This window comes from Oryzias melastigma, linkage group LG23 (genome assembly GCF_002922805.2).
Source record: "Oryzias melastigma strain HK-1 linkage group LG23, ASM292280v2, whole genome shotgun sequence".
NCBI classification, from domain to species: Eukaryota; Metazoa; Chordata; class Actinopteri; order Beloniformes; family Adrianichthyidae; genus Oryzias; species Oryzias melastigma.
In genome coordinates this window covers 16,001,297-16,010,863 of record NC_050534.1, presented here as the reverse complement: position 1 = coordinate 16,010,863, position 9,567 = coordinate 16,001,297, and the positions used below count along the sequence as shown (strand labels likewise).

Genomic DNA, 9,567 nt, shown 5'->3' with positions numbered 1-9,567 from the left:
TAGAGAAGAAAACAAGAAAATACAGAGAAAATAACAGAACAGAATGAAGAAAATAGAAACAAAGTAGAACATAGAACACAACAGAACAAAAACACAAGATAACAGAGCAAAAAAAATGACAGAACAAATAGAGAAGGTAATAAAGAATAGAACCAAAAGCAGAACATAGAACACAATGGATAAAAAACATATGCTAACAAAATTGAACATAACAAAAACCAAATAACAGAACATAACGAATAATAGAACCAAGGCAGAACATATAGAACAAGAAACACAAGGTAACAGAACAAAACAGAGAAAAACACAAGTAACAGAATAGAAAAGATAACAGACCAGAATAAAGAACAGAACCAAAACAAAAGAAAACACAAACCCTGATACATCAGAACATAGAACCCAGTTGAATAAAAAACACAAGATTACAGAACAAAATGAATGAAAGAACAGAGAATATAATAGAAACAAAGCCAAAACAAACAAAAAAAGACATCAGAACATAGAAGAGAACATAAAACACAACAGAACAAGAAACACAAGATGACAGAACAAAACAGAGAAAAAAAAACAACAGAACAGAGAAGACAACAGAACACAAGGAAGAATAGAATCAAAGCCAAAACAAAACAAAGAACATAAAACATCAGAACATAAAACAGAACAGCATAGAACCCAGTTCAATAAAAAACACAAGGTAATAGAACAAAAGAAATTAGAAATGAACAAAACAGAGACAGGTAGAAGAATAGAACTGAAACCAAAGCAGAACATAGAACCTAACACATCAGAACATGGACAAGACCAGAAAACACAATAGAACAAAACACACAAGAGAATAGAACCAAAACTAAACAGAACATAGAAACCAACAGATAACCCAATAGAATAAAAAACACAAGAGAACAGAACAAAATGGAAACAATAGAGAGAACAGAAGAGTGAAAATGACAGAAGGCAAAAAATAAAAGAAATAACAGAACAAAACAAAAAAGAACAAAGAACCAAACACGATAAAACAAAGAAGAGAAACAGAAACAGAAAAAACAAAACTGAATTAAGCAGAAAACAGAATAAAACCAGGCAATAAAACTGAAAACAAAATGGAGAACAAAAGAATATAAAAGTGAATGTAGAACAGAAAACAGAACATGTAGCATAGAATAGAACAAAAAAGAACAGAAAACACAGTAAAAAACAGAGGAGAGAGGAAATAAAGAGTAAAGAAGAGAAAAGAACAAAGAAAAAAAGGAGAACATGTCAGAGAAAAGAACAGAGAACGGGACAAAGACATGAGAGAGAATAAAGAACAAAACAGTACAGAACAAGAGACAAAGTACACAGAAAACAACAAAAAAAGAAGCAAAAATCTAGAATATAACTTAATTGACCAGATTAGATTAGATTGGATTAACTGCTCATCATGATAAAAGGCTCCTTATTGAAATTGGAGCGCTTGATTTATATTTTAGGAAGAACAAAATCGCCTTTTCTAGCATGAAAAATGTTCTTTAAACTGACAGTATCAGCTGTTGGGAACTATAAATCTGTCCTCTTCAGTTCTTCAAACTTTAGAACACACTTAGAGGATTTCGTTTGTTACGAGGAGCTCGTATATGAGAGACGACGCACAGGCGGCTTCACGGCGTTCGGCTACAGCTGACAGCCTGAGGCCTCTAATTTATGGAGCTTCACCCCGAATGGAAACGGGGAACGAAGGAGCGGGAGAGGAGAGCCGCTTTGTGGTTCTGAGCTTTTATCAGTTTGCAGGAAACACATGCACTCAATGGAGATTTGCATGCCTGCAGACACCACAAACACACAATGGTCATTTCCTGCAGCAGGTACGTTTCTTTTTAACAAGTATTTTACAAATTTTAACAGGAAAACGTCCAAAAACATCCTTGGAAAGCATTTAAGCAACAAATGACTGAAAAAGTCAGTCATATAAAGTTGTCGAATACATGCTTTTATTTTGTAGCCAAAAAGGTGTGAACCCCACAAAGACAGGTTATGTAATTTGTATTCATTCTATAATCTGTGCATTTCCATGTGATTGTTTCGATAGATGTTTCCAGGTCGAGACTGCCCGCCCTCACACCTGTAATGAGCTGAAAGGGGAACTGTGGGAACGAGTCAGTTGATATTTAAAACTGTGCCCTTGAGATAAATAACTTCTCAAAAAGCTGGAGGTTATTTAAACATGAGGGCTGGCTTTGTGGGGAAAGAGGCACACGTGCTGGCTTTAACAGTAGCCTGCTCAGAATTAACCATTAACCTTTACAATCACGATTACATATGAGGTCGTGTTAGCGACAAAATGGGTACAGCTTTTATTTTGAAGTGGAGATTGCTGGTTGTTAAGATAAGACTGGAAAGTGATAAGATAAAAAGACAATTTTGACTTTTTTTAATTTGGGGGCAATGAAAAAATCATTTTGTTCCTGCAATACATTTTTAGCAGGATTTCAAAATAAAAGTTTGCAAAAGTAAAAGAGTGACAATGTTTATTTTGAAAGAAAGATGGTTGAGTTGATACAAAACTGAAAGTGTTGAGATAAGAAGAAAAATTTGACTTTTTCTAATGTGGGGAAATTTATTTTAGAGAACCTTTCTGCAGGGTTTCAAAATAAAAGTTTGCAGACCCCAAGTTGCAGCTTTTATTTTGAAGTAGAGATTGCAGGGTGGTTGACATAAGATTGAAAAGTGTTGAGATAAGGAGAAAAAATTGACTTCCATCAATGTGTGGGCGGTAAAAGTGAACTGGACTTGTTTATTTTTGTATTATTTTCTGCAGAGTTTCAAAATAAAAGTTTGCAAATTTCAAAATAGTCACAACTTTTATTTTGAAATGAAGATTGTTGTTACTGTAAAACTGAAAAGTGTTGAGATAAGAAGAAAAAATGATTTTTTTTTTCTTATTTGGGGGGAGTAAAAGTTAATAGGATTAATTTAATTTAATTGTGTGTATTTTTCTGCAGGTTTTCAAAATAAAAGCATGCAGACCCCAAGTTGCAGCCTTTGTTTTAAAGTAGAGATTGGCTGGGTTGTGATTAAGACTGAGAAATGTTGAGATGAGAAGAAAAACAATGACATTTTTCAATGTGTAGGCAGTAGAAGTACATAATAATTGTTTATTTTTGTGATCTTTTCTGCAGGATTCCATAGTAAAAGTTTGTGAATGTTAAAACAGTCACAACTTTTATTTTGAATTGAAGATTGTTGTTACTATAAAACTGAAAAGTGTTAAGATAAGAAGAAAATGTTGACTTTTTCTAACATGGAGGCAGTAAAAGTGAATATAATTTGTTAATTTCTGTAAACTTTTCTGCACAATTTCAAAATAAAAGTTTACAGATGCCTAGTCACAACTTTTATTTTGAAGTGGAGATTGCTGGATTGTTTATTTAAGACAGAAGTCCTGAGCTAAGAAGTAAAATTTGACATTTTCTAATGTGTAGACAGTAAAAATGTTTGTTTTTGGCAGGATTTCAAAATAAAAGTTGGAGATGTCTAGTTGCAGCTTTTATTTTGAAGAAGAGATTGGCTGGGTTTTTGACACAAAACTTAAGTGTTGAAATAAGAACATTTTGACTTTTTCTAATGTGGCAGCTGTAAAAGTATTTGTTTATTTTATGAACTTAAAAGTTTATAAATATCAAAACAGTCACAACTTTTATTTTGTAGTAGAGGTTGCTGGGTTGTTGATGTAAGAAGTGAAAAGGGTTGAGATTAAAAGGACAATTTTGATGTTTTATAATGTGGAGGAAGTAAATGTAAAAAGGTTTTTTCTTTATTTCCGTGTACTTTTCTGCAGGGTTTCAAAATAAAAGTTTACAGACGCCTGGTCGCAGCTTTTATTTTGAAGTAGAGATTGGCTGGGTTGTTGATATAAGAAGTGAAAAGTGTTGAGATAAGAAGAAAATGTTAACTTTTATAATGTGGGAGCAGTAAAATGTTTGTTTTCTGCAGGATTTCAAAGTAAAAGCTTGTAAATGTCAAAATAGTCACAACTTTTATTTTGAAGTGAAGATTGTTGTTACCATAAAACTAAAAAGTGTTAAGATAAAAGGAACATTTTGACTTTTTACAATGTTGGGACAGTAAAAATCAATTAGATTAGTTTATTTTTGCCAAATTTTGGTTAAGATTTCAAAATAAAAGTTTGCAGACACCTAGTCAGCTTTATTTTGAAAAGGAGATTTCTGGGTTGTGGATTTAAGATAAAAGTGCTGAGATAAAAAGTAAAATTTGCTATTTTCTAAAGTGAGGGGCAGTAAAAAATCTTTGTTTTTATGACGTTATCAGCAGGTTTTCAAAATAAAAGTTTGCCTTTTTAACTGACTTAAATGACTCATCAATTCCTTTTAAATGCAAAGCAATAAAAAAAATGATAAAAACGCAGATTCTTTTGTTTGTCATGTAAATATTCTACAGTGAGGCATTTACTGGAGCTCTAGAGCCTCAAATTTCTCTTTTCAGGGATGCACATAATTGCACGAGCACTCTAAAGATGTGTTTAGATATGTATCTTGTGCCCAGTATGCAAATACTGGGGTCAGGTTTAGAATCAGAGGCACTCCAAGCTCAAACAAGTTTTAAAAAAAAGCTTTTTGTTGTTGGTAGATTGAGATCTGCGCAGCTCGAGAGAATGATGCTCATCTCTCTGCTTCCAGAAAAGAAGAAGTATTTGAAGTAAACACATTTAAATGGACCGTCCTCTCTGCCTAAATTATATTTCTGAACTGTGAACAGGTGTTGCGGCGCGTATAAATACCTGTGCACACGGCGTACCTGCGCCAGTGCAGCAGCGTTCACAGATTAGGAATAGAAATGTCCTCGACTGAGGGAAACACTCAGTCGTACAAGATGGTGAGTTTATGCTGCGCTTTATGCAGAACATTTGGTCATTTTAAAGAAAATGTTGCAGATTTTTACAAATGTTTCTGCTTTGTCAGATGTCTTTAGACCACGACATCAACCAGCACTTTCAGGATGCCATCGATGTGCTTCAGCAGCATTCCCACAGTTCATACTACGATTCAGGTAGATTTATTTGATTTATTTAACACATTTAAAACTGAATCCTTTTTAATGTTTATTTTTTTCTGTTAGATTACACATATTATGAGCATCTGAGCTTACAGCAGTCGTCTCTGCCGTGTCAGATCCGCTGTCTCTTCACGCACCAATCGGACGTCCCGGCTCCAGTGCTGGACTGGAGTGACACAACTGTGAGTACCATAAAAAAAAAAAAAAAATCTGGATGGTTTAGAAGTGATGGAGAATTAAATGTACATTTGTGTCCCTGCAGCAGCAGTCTTGGAGTCAGGCGATGACTGACGTCCCGTCGAGTCACCCGGTGAAGAACGAAACGCCTCATTTTTACTCCATCTTACAGCCGCAGAGAAACAGCAAAGGTGATTGAGTTGACATTTGAGAGAAAACTAGTACGTTTTACAGCAGGGGTCCCCAAACTACGGCCCACGGGCCGGATCAGGCCCACATCCACATTTGGCCCGGCACCCTACACACTATCAGAGACCCAGATAGACTTTGTATTCCATCCTTCTGCAGTCTGAACTATGACGGGAGAGGATAGAATATTGGTTTAATAGAGATACACTTTTCCTTTTTTTCATTTTTTCTTTATTTCTTCATTATAATTATTTTTCTTCAGTTTGTTTTTTGACGTCCGTAGCTCTTCAGCTCCTTCAACTATTTAGCTCTTTTTATGCTAGCTTTTTCGACGTTTCGTTTTGGCAGATCCAAAGGACTTTTAGGCTATTTTCGGTTTTAGCTAACATTTCAGCTACAAACTACCTGTTTTGGCTAATTTAGGCTTTTTTCAGTGTTTTAGGCTGATTTTAAGTTTTGCGAATATTTTAGCCTTATGCTAGCTGCTTTGACTAAATTGGATATTTTGCCAGTTTTTTTTTTTGGCTAATTTAGTATTTAGCTAATATTTCAGCTATATGCTAGCTGTTTGGCTAAATTACACATTTTACCAGTTTTTAGGCTAATTTGGCATTTTGCTTATATTTAAGCTACGTGCTAGCTGTTTTGGCTAATTTAGTTTTTTTTTGTGTTTTAGGCTCATTTTGAGCTTTGCTAATATTTTAGCCTTATGCTAGCTTTTTTTTCTTAGCTAAATTAGACATTTTACCTTTTTTGGCTAGTTCAGCATTTAGCTAAAAATTTCAGCTTCATGCTAGCTGTTTTGTTAAGGTCTAATTTAGCATACAGCTTATATTTAAGCTACGTGCTAGCTGTTTTGGCTAATTTAGGCTTTTTCAGTGTTTTAGGCTTTATTTGTGGTTTGCTAATATTTTAGCCTTATGCTAGCTTTTTTTCTAAGCTAAATTAGAAATTTTATTAGTTTTTTTTGTTTGTTTGTTTTTTTGGTTAATTCATTTAGCTAAAAATTTCAGCTACATGCTCGCTGATTTGGCTAATTTAGAATTTTTTTTCTGTTCTTTTAGGCTCATTTGGCATTTAGCTAATATTTTAGCTAGCCATCAGCTTCAGTGTTTTCAGCTATTAGCTTCAGTCACTTTAGCTTTCAACTTCAACATTTTCAGCTTTTAGCTTCAGCATTTTTAGTTATCAATTTCAGCATCTTCAGCTATCAGCACTAGCATCTTTATAGGCCACATTCAACTTACAGCATTCACACTAGCATTATCGCAGGCAATTCTTTATACCTAGTTTTTAAAATGTAGTACAATTTCTTATGAAGATTACAGAAATTATTGATTTAAAATGTGGCTTTCTGGAAAAACATAAATCCTTACATTTTAATTGTGATTGTTACACTTTTTCTGTTAGACAACAAACCGACCCACATCAGAGAAGAAAACAGTTATGTGGCCCTCACAAGAACAACTTTGGGGACCCGTGTTTTACTGCATCACTAACTCTACTTGTTCTTAGGTCGTAAAAAGCTCAGACTTTATGAATACCTCCATGAGGCCCTGAACGACCCCAGCATGGGCGACTCGATCCAGTGGACGGACAGCGGCAGCGGAACTTTCCACTTCGTCTCCAAAAATAAAGAGAAGCTGGCTGAGTGCTGGGGACAGCGTAAGGGCAACCGCAAGACCATGACTTACCAGAAGATGGCGAGAGCTTTGAGAAACTACAGCCGCACAGGCGAAATAGTCAAAGTGCGCCGCAAGCTCACCTACCAGTTCAACGCGGACATCCTGCACAAGCTCGGCTCCGCGCAGGCCCCCATGCACCTGCCCTGCCACGCGGCACCACCGGAGGTCCAGACCCAGCAGCAGAACCCGGCCGAGCAGAGCTACTGCGGTTCTGCGGGCGCGGACTGGCCCAGCTGGTACGGACACTATCAGCTCCAGGAAGACTACGACCTGGCGACGAGCTTCACTTCGCACGCGGCGACCAAACTCTAGGCTCCAGCAAACTTTAGGGGTTTACGTTGTAAAAAGTCAGACACCGACAAAAGAAATTTTAGCAATTTGTGTAAATATTTTGTACATTTCTATGACCAGTTTTATATTTTTTATCACATTAAAATTTCATTGAATCTCACTTTCTTCTCTAGCTGTCTGTTAAGTTGGTAGATTGGTTGGCGATTCTCCAGATCTTTTCCATACATTTTTCGCACGAACAAACTCAATCACACTTTCAGTAATCTTAGTATCAAAACGTTTAGCTCATTCAGGACATTAATGATTATACTTTTGATATTCATAAACTTGATAGTTTTTTAAATCTTAAGTAAAATATGCTCCCTAGGAAATGAATGAGAAATTGATCAAATCCTTAAAAAAATGTTAAACTTGTGAACTTCCGCATACTTTCAGCTATAGACACCGTTCAAACTTTAAAATGTTCAGCAACCACTAACTAGGTTTTTATGAAAATTTGGAATTTTAACAACATGCTAGCTGTTTTTGCTAATTTAGATTTTTGTTTTCCAGTTATTTAGGCAGAGTTGGAGTATAGCTAACATTTTAGCATTATGCTAGTTCTATATTCTTGTGCTAATTTTGAAATGTTTCCAGTTCGTTGTTTAATTTGGCATTTAACTTTTATTTTAGCAACATGCTAGCTGTTTTTGGCTAACTTAGATTTTTTTTCCAGTTATTTAGGCAAATTTGGAGTTTAGCTAATATTGTAGCATTATGCTAGCTCTTTTCTTTTGCTAATTTAGACATGTTTCCAGTTTTTGGTCAATTTGGCATTTAGCTTTGATTTTAACAACATGCTAGCTGTTTTTGCTAATTTAGATTTTTTTTTCCAGTTATTTAGGCAGAGCTGGAGTTTAGCTAACATTTTAGCATTATGCTATCTCTTTTTTTGCTAATTTAGACATGTTTCTAGTTATTTTGCTTAATTTTGAGTTTAGCTAACATTTTAGCATTATGCTAGTTTTATTTGGGGGCTAATTTTGAAATGTTTCCAGTTTGTTCCAGTCTGTTGATTAATTTGGCATTTAACTTTTATTTTAACAACATGCTAGCTGTTTTTGGCTAACTTAGAATTTCTTTCCAGTTATTTAGGCAAATTTGGAGTTTAGCTAATATTGTAGCATTATGCTAGCTCTTTTCTGTTTCCAGTTTTTGGCCAATTTGGCATTTAGCTTTGATTTTAACAACATGCTAGCTATTGGCTATCAAAAATTTTTGGCTAATTTAGACATGTTTCTAATTTTTTTTTGCTAATTTTGGCATTTAAATTTTATTTTTTACAACATGCTAGCTGTCTTTGGCTAATTTTAAAAATGTTCCAGTTATTTTGGCAAACTTGGAGTTTAACTGACATTTTAGCATTATGCTAGCGTTTTTTTTTTTGTTTGTTTGTTTTTTGTTTGGCTAATTTAGACATGTTTTCAGTTTTATGCTTAATTTTTAGTTTAGCTAACATTTTAGCAATATGCGAGCTGTTTTAGGCTAATTTAGACATATTTCCAGTTTTTAGGCTAATTTGGAATTTAGCTGATATTTTCCCAAACTTTGAGCTTCAGCATTTTCGACTAACAGCTCTGGCGTCTTTAGCGGTCAACTTCCATTTACAGCATTCACACTTGCACTATTGCAGGTTTATAAGTGTTTTTCTACTGGAAATAAAGTGAAATCGCATAAAAAAAGGTTAATATAACTTAAAATGGGATTAGAGCAATTTACAATGTTTTTTTCATTTAAGAATAGCTTTTAAAATGATCTAAAATGAAATTTCTTCATAACTTTTATACAATATCATGAACTTTGTACTATAGATTAGCAGTGATATATATTTGTGGGTTTAATCACATAAAAACTGTACTTGTTTCCACCTTTTATGTAAAATGTACTGTACAGAAAAAAACGACTTAAAATATGTTTTAAATGCAAAAATTGACTGTAAATTGTTTGATATATTGTTTAAATAAAAATTAATTTAAAATTTACTTTTTCCTTAATCCATCTGATCTTTTAACATACTGTAACTTTTTAACCGCCGCTTTTCTCCTTCGGAATCTGCTGGAATGACATTGATCGTGTTAACAATAAAAAATAAAAAAACACTGGAGCTCCAGTGCTAAAACGTTGAAGTGAATTATAG

The 9,567-nt window shown here is 34.3% G+C and overlaps 1 protein-coding gene and 1 long non-coding RNA gene across 3 annotated transcripts; one reads left to right on the top strand and one right to left on the bottom strand.

Annotated features, from left to right (window-relative positions):
- The first annotated feature begins 4,704 nt into the window (after positions 1 to 4,704).
- On the top strand, positions 4,705 to 7,551 carry spic (Spi-C transcription factor (Spi-1/PU.1 related)). 2 transcript variants are annotated; one of them, XM_036210322.1, is made up of 5 exons: positions 4,705 to 4,869; positions 4,956 to 5,043; positions 5,113 to 5,231; positions 5,315 to 5,417; positions 6,931 to 7,551. In XM_036210322.1, the coding sequence occupies exons 1-5, from the start codon at positions 4,831 to 4,833 to the stop codon at positions 7,410 to 7,412; spliced, it is 831 nt and encodes a 276-aa protein (XP_036066215.1). In that variant the 5' UTR covers positions 4,705 to 4,830; the 3' UTR covers positions 7,413 to 7,551. The 2 variants fall into 2 exon arrangements, with proteins under 2 accessions (XP_036066215.1, XP_024147379.1); XM_024291611.2 differs by having other exon boundaries at positions 4,710 to 4,869; positions 5,312 to 5,417.
- On the bottom strand, positions 5,034 to 5,893 carry LOC112158354. The gene is made up of 2 exons (XR_002921300.2): positions 5,296 to 5,893; positions 5,034 to 5,215 (listed from the first exon to the last, which is right to left on the bottom strand). It is a non-coding gene; the product is annotated as an uncharacterized LOC112158354 (long non-coding RNA).
- Positions 7,552 to 9,567: the final 2,016 nt, after the last annotated feature.